At 55.6% G+C, this 16,071-nt stretch overlaps 1 protein-coding gene and 1 pseudogene across 1 annotated transcript; one reads left to right on the top strand and one right to left on the bottom strand.

Annotated features, from left to right (window-relative positions):
• Positions 1–1,172: 1,172 nt before the first annotated feature.
• Positions 1,173–13,312, bottom strand: RAPGEFL1 (Rap guanine nucleotide exchange factor like 1). Its single transcript, XM_049636007.1, has 15 exons — positions 12,793–13,312; positions 9,907–9,982; positions 8,844–8,985; positions 8,518–8,615; positions 6,014–6,126; positions 5,602–5,769; positions 4,782–4,879; positions 4,546–4,668; positions 3,854–4,032; positions 3,677–3,767; positions 3,072–3,122; positions 2,640–2,727; positions 2,390–2,454; positions 1,933–1,987; positions 1,173–1,696 (listed from the first exon to the last, which is right to left on the bottom strand). Exons 1-15 carry the CDS (start codon positions 13,310–13,312, stop codon positions 1,572–1,574), a joined length of 1,992 nt encoding a protein of 663 aa, XP_049491964.1. The 3' UTR covers positions 1,173–1,571.
• Positions 13,313–15,444: 2,132 nt separating this feature from the next.
• Positions 15,445–15,541, top strand: LOC125927702 (uncharacterized; annotated as a pseudogene).
• Positions 15,542–16,071: the final 530 nt, after the last annotated feature.

The following is a 16,071-nucleotide window of genomic DNA, read 5'->3' as shown; positions in this document are numbered from 1 at the left end:
ATGGTCACCGTCCTTGGGGGATGGAGGCGGTGGGACACAGTGCCAGTGTATGTATGGGGGATGAGGGGTCCATAGACATCTTTTGTGGCAGGAACGAGACAGACACTGTATAAAAGGGACTGTACAACATAACCTATGATACAATGTTTACATATGATACAAGGCTCTTTCCCTCTTTGAGTTTTAAAAAATAAATTTACAATTCCAGAGCTTTTGGTAAAAAATATATACACCCTCAGAGCAGGAGCAGCAGCTGTTTTTGCTGTTGCTGCTGCTGCCTCTTCAGAAGAGAAAGAGGTGGCGCCAGAAAGGAGGGTGAGGCTGTGCCAGGGAACCTCACCCGGTAGCTGCCAGGAGCCCTGCGCCCCTCAGCCCTGGAGGCCTGTGTGGGAGAGGGAGGGGAGACAGAGAGGTATTAAAGGCATCACCACAGTCCAGTGTGGCCTTTACGGTCTCAGCCATTCCCTCCCCTCACTTCTGTGGGCTACCTGCCCAGGGACAGGGGTCTGCCCCACCCCAGCTCTGATGGGGAGGACCAAGGGGGAGTCAACACAGGGAGGAGGATAGAGACCATGTTGTTGGTGTCCCTCAGAAGAGCCAGAAGGAGGGGGATGACAGCTCCCTTCTTAGCAGTAAGACACCCCAAAAGAAGGAGTGTGGGCAGCAAACGCCCCCAACTCCTGATACCACCACGTCCCACCCCGCAATGCAGAGGGAGTGTCCTGTAGGCAGCTTAGGCCTGTGTTTCCCTGAGCATCTCTTACCCTCTCACCAGAGCCCACCCAGAGACCTTGGGGAGGCGTGAGTGGAGGACTCCCAAGGGCTGACAGGTAACCCCTTCCCCCTCGCTGCTGCCCCCTGCCCCATGAGCAGCTTCAACCACAGGCTTGGGCACATGGGGCAGCACAAGGAGCTGAGCAGGGAGCGGTGGGGGTGGGGACAGCACCCCGCACCATCACAGGGCCAAGTAGACCAGGGTAGCACCAAACAGAAGGACCCCTGCTACACACAACACCCTCCCTCAGTTACAGATGCGCTGCTGCTTCTTAAAGGGGACAGGTGCACACACACACACGCGCGCGCACACACACACACACACAGACACAAGGGCAATATAATATTCCAGGAGGGGTGCATCCAGGGGTCCCAGCCCTGACCAGGGAGAAGCCGGCCACGGGTGGAGAGGAAGGCTGCCAATCCCTTCCACAGTTCCGCTCTGTCTCACAGACAACGTGGGCAGCTTTCCTGTCTGCGTGGGAGGAGGAGGTTGGAAGCTCCATCTCTGGAACAGACCTCAATGAGAGGGGGCAGAGGAAGGAGTGTTCTGCCCCCCATCCCTGCGAGGGCAGGACCCAGCAGAGTGCGGTTTTGGCTTGAAGGAGCAAGGGGGAGAGGACTTCAGCAGGATGAACAGGCTTATGAGCCCAGTGGTAAGTCCATCCGACTCTTTCCTGAGGGGCAGGAAGTTGCTCCAAGGGAAAGATGTCAGAGGTGGGTTGGGATAGCGTGCAAAGTGCTTGAGTGCCAGGTGCCCAAGGACCCTGGTGGGGCACTGACCAGAACCTCTGTTCTCACTGACTATTAGCCTCCAGCTTGTAGGAGAGCTCGAAGAGGAGGTTCTGGTTGTCGATGACCTGGAACTGGCGCACATAGGCCTTGGTCTGCAGGTGATGGGGGGATGCCTCCATATCCAGGCCTGGAGGTGTGACAAGAGAGAGGCCTTCAGGCTCCCAGCCTCCCTTCTTGCTCTACATGCCTACCAGCCAGAGAAGAGGGGTGTGGATTGGGACAGGAGGGTCCCTAGAGAGGCCAAAGAGAGGATGGAGAGCTGACAAGTTTAAGGAAATAAAGAATTGAGGATGGTCTCCTCCCGGAATCCTCCCGCTCAGTCAAAGCTCTACCTGTAAAGCTCTTAGAAGCCTGGGTACTCACAAAGGGGCCGGCTCCGGTATTTGCGGATTGTCCTCACCTTTTCAGCCACTGAATGCTGGGAGATGACAAGAAATGAGCCCTAAAAAGGGTACAGAAAGATGCTCCCCCCCTCTTATGCTCCCCCTGGTCTATTCTCCAACTCTGCTGGTTTGATTCCACTCCCTCCAGGGTCTAATTCTGGAGGGTCTCTGAAGAACCAAAGAAGGGGTGTAATGGGGCCGGTGAGGGAAGGTAGAGTTGCCCGCCCCCCCCCCCCAGCTCCCTGTCAGCTTTGTGGCCTGTGGGCGTGTTGCCACAGCAATGGCAGCAGGGACGGTCAGGAGTCTGTCAGGCAAGCTGGGCACCAAGAAGGAAGGTTGCTGTCTTTAGGGGGCTGCCAGGATGCGGGGAGGGGGCTGGGGGTGGGGGGAAGGATGCCAGCCCCTGCTCCCGGACCAGGGTAGGCCGTACCACTCACCAGCTTCTCAATGTTCACCAAACCATCGACAAGAGTCTTACTCCCCTCATGCAGGAAAGTCAGGTCTAGGGGAGGGAAGAGAAGCAAATGTGAGGAAGAAGAGAGGAGGTCCAAAGGGCCCTTCCCCTCCCCCACGACCCCTCAGTGCGGGGCTCCTCTCCAGTGGGCATTCATAGCTAAGTGACAGTGGTTGATAGCCGGAACTGGGGCACAGAGACTGTGGCCAGAAGAGCATGGGATTGACTCTCACCTTTGAGGATCAGAGGCACAAAGGGAATCACAGGAGGTTTCATCTTGGAGATGACTTCTCGGTAGCTTTTGTGGTTCCTGCAGGGGTCCTGGCATTCCGCAGAAGAGAGGTTAGGGGACACATAGTCCCAGCGTACCTCAAAGATGCCCCCTACTCCTCCCTCATCCCCCTGCCCTAGATCCATCTCTGATCAGAGAGAGGTATGTATGGGTGTCTAGCTGGGGGTGAGATGGGGAGGAGCTTGACTGTCCTCCCCTCACCTCCAAAGCAAACAGGGCAGCAATCCACCCACCCTTCCCCCTCCCAGCATGCCAGGGGAAGGGTCTTGGTCACTAAAAACCTTAAAGGCAAGCTTGAGGAGGAAGGTTTGTGGGAACAGAGGGTCTCTGGGGTGCAAGCCCAGGGGCAGATAAAAGAGCTGAACCCACTCACTGTCAGGTTCTCAAATTTGCGGAACAAATTCTTGAATTTCCCGGGCAGCTTCTGCAGAGAGTTTGAAGGAAGGAGAAGGAATGTCAGACTGGAGCTCCTTGCGTTTCAGGGCAGCTCTGGCTAATCCCCAGGTGTCAGAGGGGGAAAGGGCCCGGCTATCTTGCAAGGGACTGGCAAGCTGGTCTGGTGGGTAGGGAAATAGAATCAGCCCGTAGTGAGGTCTGGGGAGCTTGAAGCAGCCCGGAGGAATGAATTATTCTGGGGAATTCGAGCCTCTGCGTTGGCACTGCCACGCACAAGGGGCCTCACTGAGCGCTGGCTGGAATCCAGCATCCAAGTCTGAGACCTGGCCTGGGCTGCCTGCCCCCCTCTCCGGCGGGGATTCCGGCTTTTTACTAATTTGCACAAGGACAGGGCGCATTAACCTAGCGGCGTGCCCCGGGCCTGGATCTGCCAGAAGAGGGCGCCTCCTTCCGCCTGGCACAAAGGCTCCCTAAGGGCCAGCCGCACCGCGGGAGGCAGCACCGGGGTGAGCCCGGCAGGCCAAGATCCCCCGAGCCGGGCCAGCCCAGGCGGGAGGAGAGGAAAGGGCAGCCATGCATCACCTCCCAGGTGAGCCGCAGGCGGCTGACAGCGGCGTTGTCCAGCCCCATGACCACGGCGTAGAAGGACAGCAGGTCCTGGTTCTGCTTGCAGCTGCGGGGGTGGGAGGAGAGGTCAGCGCGAGGTGGGGGGAAGGGGGTGGTCTCCGCGCTCCCCCTCCGCGGGCTGGCCGCACTCACATGGCCGCGATCTTGAGGAACTTCTTCAGCAGCTGCGCGCGCTTGCCCGGGGCCTCGCACAGCAACACCTCGGTGGCCACCCAGTGCGTGACCTCGCTGCAGCGCTGCAGCAGCAGCTCCAGGTTGGCCGTCTCCCGGCGGCCGCGCTCCCCGTGGAACACGTAGTCCACGAATTCCAGCTGCACCCACGTCAGCGTGGCGGAGGGGCCGCCGGGGCGTGGGGGGTGTGCGTGGGCGGGAGGCGGAGTGGACCCGAGGAGGCAAAGGCAGGAGGGCAGGGGTAGGAGGGGTGGAAAATAGAAGAAGCCGGGACAGGACGGGATGCAACAGAAATGGGGGAAGAGGGGAAGCACCATTAATAATACTCTCCCTCTACTGAGCGCTTATTTGGTGCCAGGTCCTCGAACCATCTGATAGACAGTATCGTCACTGCCTTAATTTCTCTCTTTAGTAGAGAATATTTTAAAGATACCTTATCTGGTTAGACCCACTTTACTAAGGACTCTCACTTTGCTGCTTTTTTCAGATTGGAGACGTAAGGCTTAGAGGGTCTGGGGGTGAATTGCCCGAGGGCACCCGGCCAGCCACCTTCTAATGCAAAGTTCAGCTGCACACATGGCCCGTCTCCAGGACCCCACGTTGGCACATTTCTCCCTCCAGGCCCCCAGCCCAGCACCGCCTTCAGTCCCCACCTCGTGCACACATCGAAACAGCTCCCAGTGGAAGGCAGTAAGGTGGTTGGCGACGTCCTCAGGCTCCACTCGGTGGATCTCTGTGTCTCCAGGGGAGACCTGGATCTCCTCGGGGAGGGGCATCTGGTGACAGGCAGGGACACAGGGGCTGGGCTCCACTCTGGGCTTGTGAGTTTCTGCCCCATAGTCCCTCTGGGCCCTCACTCCCAGCCAACGCCTTGTGACGGAGTTCTTACCAGCGCCTCATAGCTGTCGCGGGTGCAGGCAAACAGGTGACTGTTGATGCCCAGCGTGGTGAAGACACAGTCTTCAGTCGGCTGGAGAAGGACCTTCTCTGCAGGAGAACGAGCTGTTCTGCCTCAGCCCTGACTATCTGCACCCTCACACACCCCAGCCACTGTCGCCATCCCGTCTAGAAACTCCTAACCCTGCATGGACACATTCTAGACGAATGGGACTGCTGTTATCACCAGTTTGTGCCACATTCATCTGAAATTTTCAAATAATGATTTCCTCGGCATTCATCACCTTCTTTTACCCCCCAACATTCTTCCACAGCTCTTCTGTCAATTCTATCATCCCCATGATACTGGAATATTTTTTCCCTTGCCTCAGAGGAAAATAGGATTCTGGCTACATTGCAGGCTCTCTGCCTTCCCACAGGGATTGGAGGCCCACCCTGTGTTTTAGCCTCAAAAACGTAGCCTCCAGGAGGTTAAAGAACCAGATCCCAAGATGAGTAAGAGGCAAGCACCTAGATCAGAATCCAAGTGTCTTGGGCCAGTGCTTTCCAAACTTTAATGTGCATAGGAATCACCTGGGAATCTTGTTAAAATGCTCATTCTGAGTCAGCAGGTCTGGTGGGGTCTGAGGTGCTGCAGTTTTAATAAGCTCCCAGGTGATGCTCATGTGGCTGGCCCCAGGACCACACTTCAAGTAGCCAGGGCCTAGAATTTGTCTTTAGCCATGCCCCAGAGCCCTGGGCAGGTGAGTTTCTCCTCTCCTGCCTGCTCCCCCCCTCACCCACCCCTCAGCCCAGCTGTTCCTGAGCCTCACCTCCGGAGGAAGCCACAGCTACCAGGATGAGCGAGTCCTCGCGCCCTGCAGGCTCCTCTGAGTACTGCAATTTCTCTGTCACAGAACCCAGAATGTCCTGCACTGACGCTGAGAGGCGGCTGCGTATGGTCACGTAAGAGTGGTCAGGCATGTAGACCCGGCAGAAGACTGGGCAGAGACAGGAAGGTGGGTTTTCATTAGAAGGCAGAATGGCAGTGCTGGCATCGTCCCCTCCAGGGCACCTCTGTTCCCCATCCCATCTCACCCCTAACCCTAAATTGATTGGCTTCTGAAAAAGATGCTGGAAACAGGACAGGTTCTACAACACAAGGAGAATGCCCCAAATCCAGAGACCCCAGAGGGCCCTCTGAGCCACCCTGGAAGCTCTGCCCCTCTTAGTGCCCCCACTCACTCTCATCAGAGCCCCGGAAGGCCACTCGGGTCTGCAGACAAGAGTCTATCCGGCGGAAGTGGCGGAACAGTGGCTTCACCTGCTTGCTGGGCGGCTGGCTTTCCTCTGGGATCCTGACATGGACACAGCTGGGCGTCAGGAAGTCCTGCCAGGCATATGGAGCGCCAGGCAGGCAACATCAAGCAGGGACATCAGAACTGAGTCAAGGATGCACCAGTACCAGGTTCAGAAAGTGATGAAGGAGGTCAGAAGAGAGACAATGAACAGCATGGGACAACAGTCCAAGTGACCCAGATCAAATGCCACCTCTTTCATGAATTCTTCTCTGATCTACCCCACCCACCAGGAAAGGTCACTTTTCGGCTTTAACTGCCGTAGGACACTGGGCTAATATTTGTTTACATTCGTATCTTATCTCTTCTACAAGACTGAGAGCGTTTGAGGGCTGGGCTTAGTTCTTCCTGAAATTTTTTTTTCACCCCACAGGCCTAGCACACTACTTGGCACATGATAGGTGTAGGTCATCCGCTGTTTGCTGAATTTTGCTGACAAGAACTTCACAGCCTGGGGAGGAGACAGATGTGTATACAGCTACTTCTAACACGAGGCAGGAGGTGTTAGGTGATATAACAAAGGTACAAGGAGAGTTCTGTTGGTATGAGGCAGGGAGAACTTTCATCAACAAGATGGCATTTGGGTTGCCTGGGTGGCTCAGTCAGTTAAGCGTCCGACTTCGGCTCAAGTCATGATCTTATGGTTCATGGGTTCGAGCCTGTTTGGGATCCTCTGTCCCCTGTTTTCTCTGCCCCTCCCCTGCTCGTGCTCTGTCTCTCTCTCAAAAATTAAAATAATAAAAACATTTTTAAAAATTAAAAAAAAAACAAGAAGATGGCATTTGAGGGACACCTGGGTGGCTCAGTCGGTTAAGCATCTGACTTCAGCTCAGGTCATGATCTCATGGTTCGTGAGTTTGAGCCTTACATCGGGCTCGCTGCTGTTAGCTCAGATCCGCTGTCCCCCTCTCTCTCTGCCCCTCCCCCATTCGTGCTGGCGCGTACGCTTTCTCTCTCTCAAAAAAATGAATAAACATTAAAAAAAAAAAAAAAAAGATGGCACCTGACTTGGGCCTTGAAGGACAACAGAAAGAGAAGTGGGTATGGGGGAGTCCTTCTGGAGTGGACCACGTAAATGATGGTAGGAAAATGGGAGAGCCCAGGAGTTCAGGGGTGTATAAGGAGTGTCATGGGGGCTGGGAAATGAGGTGGGAAGCATTGGCAGAAGGCAGAAAAGCAAGGGCGTTCATTGAACACTGTGCAAGGATGTTGCAATTTTGTCTTATAGGCAATTGGGAGCCGAGGATGTTTTTGGAATAGGAGCACGATGTCATCAAACTGGAAAGATCTCTCTGGTGTCAGCATAAGAAGGGAGAGGACACAGGGTACCTGGGTGGCTCAGTGGGTTAAGCGTCTGACTTCAGTTCAGGTCATGATCTCAAGGTTCATGAGTTTGAGCCCTGCATTGGGCTTTCTGCTGTCAGCACAGAGCCCGCTTAGGATCCTCTGTCCGGCCCTCCACCCCGCCCCCCCCCCCACAGGCCTGCCAATCGCCCCTCTCTCTGTTCCTCCCCCGCTCTCACTCTGTCTCTGTCTCTCTCTCAAAATAAATAAATGTTTTTAAAAATTAATAAAATTTAAAAGAAGAAGAAGAAGAAGAAGAAGAGGAGGAGGAGGAGGAGGAGGAAGAAAGGAGAGGACACAAGACCATAAGCTGAAGCCCTGGACAGGAGGCTGTGGCGATACTCCAGGTGAGAGATAATGAGGCCTAAACGGGGGTTGTGGCGGTAGGGATGGACTGGAGAGAAACTGAAGTGGTCCAAGGGATGGATGGACAGACGGACAGATGGATGGATGGATGCAATGGAGTGCTGAAGTGGGGTCATGTTGGCTCATGACAGCGGATTGTGAAATTTGGGGGCGATTCTGCCTACTGCCTTTTAAAAAGCCATTAAAAAAAAGTTTTATAAACCTCTAGCCAAATTATTACCACAAAAGGTAGTGGCCTGTTTTACTACATTTTGCTATTGTCTGTGCTTCTGAGGTTATTTACCTCTCTTGTATTTGTGTGGTGAAAATCCTACCTAAGCCCTGCTACTGCTCCTCTCTTCTCTGCCCAACTTCACATTCGGTGACATCACGTTGGTTGCTTTAAAGCAGCCAGTGAAAGAATTTACACCATGGGAATCAGCAAAAGCTACAAATCAGGGCTTTTTTGACCCTGATGTGCTGGTTGTTAAATATGTACCAGTACACCACTGGATCAACAAAGAAACGGATGGGACAACAGACAAGGAAGCCACTGGAGGCCGTGCTTTGTGCTACCCTCCAGCAAGAGAAAGGGGCTGAAAACTAAAACTGCATTGGAGTCAAAAGGCCAGAGGCAGTCCCTGTGATAGAGGAACAAGGGGACTTCTGTCCTGTCCCCTCCCCCCAACCCATTCCCCTCACTTTAGCTCCACTGTTTCCACAAGCTGGTGCAGCCTCAGTGTGTCCTCTCGAAGGTCCTGGTAAAGGGACTCATCCTTCATAATCAGCAGGTACAGATCCTGGGGAGCAGAGGAGAGAGAAGGTGAAGGCAGGGGTGTCATCCCAAGCATCACTATCAGCAAGGGCTGGCGCAGGGTCTCCATGCCTTGGAGCACAGAGGGACCGTATAAACTTAAGGCCCACAGGCATCTTCTTCCAGGTACCCAGCTTGAGGAGTATGGCTCCTTCAAAGGGGTCCCCTTCCAGAGCTAATAGCCTGCTCACCCGCCTTCTCTTCCCAGGCCCACCTTGATGATGCGGCCGGCCCCCTCTTCCTCCTGCAGCAGCCCCTGGTAGGTGTCCAGGAAATGAAGGAGCATGGCTAGACAGGCTTGCTTCCGACCCAGCCCCTCGGGGCCCTCCATGCTTCCTGCCCAAACAAAGCTGACCCCTTAGTTAAGAAAAAGCCCCAAGCAGGGAGACCTGAAGAAACTGGGAAGGGAGATGAGATGCAGTGGTTGCTTAAGCCCTCCCAAATGCTCTCTAGGCTTGGGGCCAAGAAGAAAGGAGATCCAGGTGTCCCTGGAGCCAAGACCCCCTCATGCCTCAGCCCAGGTATTTTTCTCACAGTAGGTGTGGATGGCATCCACTTGACCACATCCATCTGACCACATCCTGCCTGTTTGAATTTCACTTGAGGATACCCTACCCAGACCCACCCAACCTCTGACTGGCCCATAACCTGGAGCTGGTAAAGGCCAATGATCCTTACCACAAACCTGACCATACCTCAGTGTAAGGCCCGGTGTTTCTAAGAGAGCCTATGGTATTCTACTCAGTGGCCTGACATTTACAATTAGATCCTAAAATAACTCAGCAAGAGGCCCTATGCTTACATGAGACCCTATGAATAGCTCAGCCAGTGGCTTGTCTCTAGCAGACCTTACTAAAGCGTAGCCGTGACCTGATGTTTACATCGGACCCTATAATAACTCACTGGGCAACCAGATGTTTAGAGCAGCAATCCAGTGGGGGAGAGAGGCATTCTTAATAGAATAATAACACCTTACACTTGCACAGGGCTCTGCAGTCTCCAAAGCACTCCCACATCTACTATCAGATTGATCTCCACAGCAGCCCCATAGGTAGGCAGGGCAGGTGCTATTTACCCCCTTTTTACAGAAGAGGAAACTGAGGCTTTAGGAGGTTAAGTGGTCTGCCCAAGGTCACGCAGCTGCTGAGTAAAACCCCTGGAATTGAAACCCAGGTGTATTTTCTAGGGAAGAGTGGAGGCCCTGACATCACACATTGGGTAGGGGGCGTGGCTTCCTCCCGACCTCCCCTTTTGCAGGCTCCATAAAAGGATATTACTGGTGTAGCTCCTGCAGAAATTTCTCCGTGGGGAGGAAGAGAGAATGGGTGAGGACGATGTCATCCAGCAGGATATCTGTAGAGATCAATTGGCATCACTGATGTCAGGCGGGCACTTGTAGGGCCCGACTGGACACTCACTACCCTCCCCCCACCGCCACCTCCTAGAGTGAGTTCTCCTTAGCCAGGCTGGAGCCCTGGCCACCTGCCCCGTCATGCTCTGCACAAGCGCGCACGCACACGTGTGAAGGTTCTGGGCAGCCGCTGCGGGGGTGGGGTTGGCAGCTGCCAAGGCAGCTGGAGGGAAGGAGGGGGCGCCCTTTGGTCACGCCCACTTCTCTTCAATGGATGTGGGAAGCTGGTCAGATAATATAGCAAATTTGAGATCTGCCCGAAAAAAAGAGGTAGACCACAGAAGTGTCTCTAGACAAAAAGAACTTCCAAACAGAGGTTAGAGTCAGTGGTGTGTGTGTGTGTTGTGTGTGTGTGTGTGTGTGTGTGTGTGTGTTCATCCCTCCTGCCCTCCCTACTCTCTACCTAACAACTTTGAGTTCCAACTAGGCAGGTGAGAACCAGCCCCATTAAAAGGGAGAGGGAGTGACTGCCATCTCTTTGATCCCAAAAGCCTTTAAGAAGAAACCCTGTGTCCCCCAGATGCCCAGAGACGGAAGGGTTAATGATGGAAGGGTGGAGGGGAGTGGCTCTCACCACCCTTTTCCCCTCCACACCCCCATCTGGGCCTGGCTCAGCCAGTCAGCCAGGTACAAGGTCGCCCTGACTTGCAGCCAGCCCTGGGGTGGGGCAGGGCAGCCTGACACACACAGACAAGCAGGGCGCAGGGAGGGAGCCAGGTGTCCTCACCAGGACAGGTTAGGGCCAGGTCCCCAGACACTGCCCCCAGACAAAACCAAGGCTTCTGAGTCCCTTGGCTCACCATGCCCTGGCCTCTGATTCAAGCCATGAAGGTAGAGGAGGAGAACCAACACAAGATCCTCTATTTTAACTACTGCATTTCACAAATGAGAAACTGAGGCCCAGAGTTGGGAGGGACTTGCCTGGAGCTGGAATAGGAACCCAGACTCCTGAGTCTTTGTTCTTTTCTCGATCTGCCTGAGGTAACCAGAGTGTCGGGGTAGAGCACGGTGAGGCTGCTTAGATGTTTGTGAGCCTTTGGCTGATTTGGGAATAACTTCTGTAAGTCCCCCTCACCTCCCACACACCCTGGGAAAAAGCCAAGATGGCTTGAGAACATTGGTTATATTGGAGAATATCAGAGTGGTAGGTTAAACTAATTCTCATTTACTAACTGGTTCCCCAAACCAGTTACTCTGGGGATCTAGCTTGCCAGCCCAGATAATAGGATGACAAGCAACCCAAGAGTCCTTTCCCAGGGGAGACCAGGCACAGTGTGTGGCACCAGGCCCCTGTGGAAGGGGAAAGACAGTTTCTCCCTTTTCCTCTTTGCCCAGCTACCTTGCTATGCTCTTAAAGTGAGGCTGAGAGCCCCAGCCCCGACCTCCGGCCCCAGGGATGGTGACAAGGAATAGGGATGCCCAGCATCGTTCCTATCTATCTCACAGGAGAGCTCAGCCAGAGCAAAGGAAGAGGAACATGGGGCAGAGTGGGGGAGATACTGCTATGGGGGCTACAGTTTGGCGTCTGTCTCTTCCAAGCCAGGCTCTGGTCCAATGCACAGCCTCCCCAGGGAATGTGTCATAGAGACACAGGGTGTGTGGTGTAGGCGGGAAGTTATGGTTAGGAGAGCTGTGTGTGTCTGATATTTTTCTAATTAAATCCAAAAGGTGTCAGCTCCCCAGGGCAACGACAGCTGAGCCAAGGAGAGGGCCCAGGTCTTGAAAAAAACCTAGGGGGTGGGGGATGGAGTCCCATTCCACATGCCTAGGTCCAGGCTCCCTACAGAGGTCTGAGAGCAAAGTGTGAAACCCCCACCTTGAGGCCCTCAACCAGGGCTCCCCACCCTCAGACCTTGCTGGGCTTAGTGAAATACTGAGAGGCAGACTTAAAGACCCACCAGGCTTTTACCTCCACCACCAACCGGCAATTTGGGGTCTCGGTTTCCTCAAAGTTCCCTTAGTAGGGGTGCTGGTGGGGAGTGGTGAAATAGTATCATCGTTTAGGGAATAAGCTTCTCAGGGTGTGGCTATTATTTTTTAAAGAGGCCGTATGCTGAGGCCTACCTTGGGAAGGGCAGGAGTTGGTGGAGCTCAGAATCCCCTCCATGCTGCAGGGTCCTGCTGTCTGTCTGCCCAGCCACCTCTCCCCCAGCAAACACCTTCTGAGTCAGCCCCCAACTAGAATGCCTCCTTCCCCCTCAAGCTGCTAAGGACAATGCATCCCTTTGCCAGGCCAAAAGGCAGCTTGGGCCTTGCGCCTGTCTGGCATTGCCCCACTGAGTGGGCCAGCCCTGTGCTCTGGTGTTTCTAGACAGAAGCAGGGACTCCGGGAACATCTCTCAGGTCTCGGGCAGCACCTCTTGGAGTGAGGGGTGTGAAGCACGGTGTGCTCTGGGCAGCTTCCATCTTAGGGTGTCAGGCCTTAATTTGGGGCCACAGAAGGAGGTAGTCAACCTCAGGGACCCATGAGAGTCTGTGGGTAGAATGTCCAGGGGAAAGGAAGGGTGGCTTGAGGTTCGGAGAAAGAGTTCGCCTTCTTCTCCAGCCAGTGGGTGAGGCTGCTACAGGGAGGAAGGTGGCACAGCCACTTCCCTTCTGCAGAAGGGTCTGTTCCTCCCCTAGGCCGCTGCCCCACTTCAGCTGACCGCTCGGCCCCACACCGAGGCTCCCGCCATGGCGCCACCCCCACTCTCCAAGGGCAAGGAAGAAGAACCGGGTAACAACCCCCAACTCCGGGATGGAGGAGCCTTACCTGAGGCGGCGCTGTCCCTGGTGGCCCCTCCAGCGAGCCGCTCCAGAACCCGGTTCAGAAGATGCTCCGGCCGCTCGGGGGCGCCCAGGGGGGCCCAGGGCGGGGAAGTCAGGGGCTCGCCGGGGGACAGCTCGTCAGAGGAGTACGAGGAAGGCGAGCGCAGGGGTCCCCCCACCCCGAGCGGCCCGGGCCCTGGCACCTCCTCAAGCTGCAGCCAACAGGGCCCCCCGCTGCCGAGCTCCTCTGCGACCCCCGCCGGCTCGCCCCCTTCCTCTTCAGGGGGCGGCTCTAGCCCCGGCTCGGCGGGGGGCTCCCGGAGGAAAGCGGGGAGCAGCAGGCGAGACACGCTCTGACGCCGCTGCAGCGGCCGCAGTCCCCCGGCTGGACCGCCGCCCCCACCAGGTCCCCCGCCCCCGCCAGGCCCACCGCAGCTCCCCGGACCCCCGCCGGGACCTCCCGCCACCGTTCGCCCCGCCAGCTGCGACGTCTGCTTCTTCAAAAATTTCTCCAGTGGCTTCATGCCCCCCCCCCCCCCCCCCCCCTTGGGGGCGCCGGCGGACCCCGGTGTCCCGGGGGGGGGGGGGGGGGGGGGGCGGGGACACGATGCTCAGAGCCGGAGGGGCAGAGCGGAGGGCCGTGCCAGGCGCCGGACTGGGGGCCAGAGGAGCCCGAGGCTCGCTGGCCGGGGTCCAGTGGCCAGTGGCCCGGGGAGGTGCCAGAGGGAAGGAGTGTCCGCTGTTAGTGGCCCCCCATGCCGGTTGCAGCTGGCACGCGGCCCAGAGGGTGGATAGGCTGCGGGGCCAGTGCCCGGGGCTCTGCGCTCCTGGGCCGGGCTGCGGCGGCAGAGACAGCGGGCGGAGCGCAAAGCTGAGAGAGGACGCGGCGGCGGCGGCGGCGGCGGCGGCTGCGCTCCTGGCCAGGGGGGAAGGTGGCAGAACTGAGACCGCGCCCCCTCTTCCAGTCTCCGCCCAGTCCCCGCCCCTGCCCCTCCTGGCCCGTCCCCTGGCCCGCGCGAGGCTTGAACTTGGGCGCTGGGGCTGGCCGCGAGGGAAATAGTGAAGGGCTGAATGGGATTGGCTTCAGAGCAGATGCAGAAATTAAGGGCAAAGGTGATGGAGTGATTTAGCAATGGAGAGATTCCTGGCTTGGGGGCTTACAGGGGCTCTTAGTTTCATTTCAAAGAAGTAGGGCAGGCCTGTGGCCTGCAGACTTGGGACTTGTACTCAGGTGAGACCTACAAAGATTGCTGGTTGGGTGTCCATCACCCTCAACCCCGACACTATGCTCTGTTGCTATATTTGTGATTTTATCTTCCTTCTATAAGAAGGGCTGGGAAGGCCTGAAGTGGATTGGCATTGGCACTGGGGGCGGTGCCCATCTGCCCTTTCTGGTAGGGCACAATAGGTGGTGAAGGCCTGGCTTGTGAGAGGCAGGTGCTGGCAGGCAGGTAGAAGCCAGGCAAGGAGCAGCAGCAGGTTGTGGCAGGTCTAGTTGGGGTGAGGAAAAGAGACAGGAGGCAGAGGGGAGGAGACAAGGAGCACAAGGGCACCTGAACCCAGCCGGCAGCAGGAGAAAGCAGGACTGTGGAGATGAGTGACAAGCTCCAGAACTGCCAGCCAATATCACTTAGTGTAGACCCCCTCCAGGGTGGACATAGCCATGGAGTAGGGCAAGTGGTGCCAATTTGCACTCTAAATGATCTTTATTCCTGATGCCTGTGCTTGGAGCATTCTGTCCCTAAAGATACACTGCCCCAGAAGGAGGTGGGTATAGAGAAACACTCAGTGTAAACACATCAAGGTTAAAGTAACAAGGTGGGGGAGTGGCACCAGGTTCCAGAGAGATTGAAGCTCCTTGGACAATGCCCCACCCCTGTTTACCGTGCAGGGACCAGGCAGGGACAGGAATGCTAAAGGCTGGGAGTGGTGGTTGAACTGCAGGGTGTGTACTCCACACGTGTCACCGTGTGTGCATATCTGGTCCTATGTGTGCTAGAGCATGTGTTTACAGAATTAAAGCTTTGCATACCCATCTGTTTGTGGATTTCAAAAGGGAACAGTAAAAGGGAAAGAGTAGTTTTGGCTAAAAAGCTGGAATAGAGATCCGAGTATCAGCTTTCTGGGCTCCCTTTATTGGATACCCCACTATCCCTGGGGTTAAGAGGAGAAACTGGCTGGAGTGGCTAAGAGCTCCCCAGGCATTTTGTGAACCAAATAAGAAGAGGAGAGGGCTCCACTCCGAGCACATGCCACAGTTACCAGATTAAGCTGGTTGCCTTGGTAACCTCCTCTCTGGGCAGGATTTGGGATTGTCAGTTAGGAAGGGGAAAGATTTGGGGAGTGTGGAGGGTGTGGGGGCTGGAAATAAAGGAGGCAGAGACACTTCTGGGAACTGAAAGCTTGGGGAGCAGGACCCCAGCACCCCTGCAACTACTCAAGGATATCAGGCAGCGACTGAGTTCAAGGACTTGAATGAGGAAGGAAAGCCAGCATGAAGTGAGTCATGGCCCTCCTAGAAGAGTGGTTCTCACCCCAAGTGCACATTGGAATCCAGGGGAACTCAACAATACTGATGCCCAGGCCACAGTCCAAATCAATTACATCTTTGAGGTGAGGCTGAGGTTTATGGTATTTTTTAAAAGATCCCCAAGTGGTGCTCACTTTGGCAGCACATATAGCAAACCTGGGATGATACAGAGATTAGCATGGTCCCTGTACAAGGATGCCACATAGAAGATCCCCACGTGATTCAAACAGCCATGGTTGAGAATCACTGCCCTAGAGGGACAGCCCAAGCGGGCTGTCGATGCTAGGAGACAACTTCAGGATTCTAAGACCTTACCCATAAGGTAGCAAGCCTGTGTGTTGACCGCACAGGGGAGAGGGGGCTGGCATGGAAGAAATAGAGGGGAAGAGAGTGATAGGATTAACAACTGTGAGAAGATGGAAGCAAAGAACTCTGAGAGTCCAGCCCATGGACTTCTAGAAGGGAATAGGGCAAGGCTACATAAGGCTGATCTGCCCCTCATACTTGCTTTCTGCCCACTGAAAGGCAGGCTGGTAGGGCAGAGAACCTGGGGGCTTTGTTGAGTTTGAGTTTCTTCTTGCTGAGCTTGTTACCAGGGCAACAGAGAGCAATGGGATCTAACTGCAGGACTGGGGAAGCAAGAGGCAGGGGTGACGAGGAAACATCTTAACAGTCATCCCTCCTGCCAGTATCCTACCCCCAAGGATGCCTGGCATTCTTTGCATGACCCCCAGGAGATCAGGGCCATAGTTA

The sequence above is a fragment of the Panthera uncia genome, chromosome E1 (assembly GCF_023721935.1).
Source record: "Panthera uncia isolate 11264 chromosome E1, Puncia_PCG_1.0, whole genome shotgun sequence".
Lineage (NCBI taxonomy): Eukaryota > Metazoa > Chordata > Mammalia > Carnivora > Felidae > Panthera > Panthera uncia.
Note: the sequence above shows the minus strand (reverse complement) of the source record. Positions and strands in the feature narration are given on the sequence as shown.

Excerpts from the sequence above, each read along its gene's own strand:
- RAPGEFL1 (XM_049636007.1), bottom strand. The coding sequence starts at position 13,312 with ATGAAGCCACTGGAGAAATTTTTGAAGAAGCAGACGTCGCAGCTGGCG. Across the intron at positions 9,983-12,792 it reads CAGGGACAGCGCCGCCTCAG|ATATCCTGCTGGATGACATC; the intron begins GTAAGGCTCCTC and ends TGATCTCTACAG. Across the intron at positions 8,986-9,906 it reads TTTCTGCAGGAGCTACACCA|GGTCAGCTTTGTTTGGGCAG; the intron begins GTAATATCCTTT and ends TCTTAACTAAGG.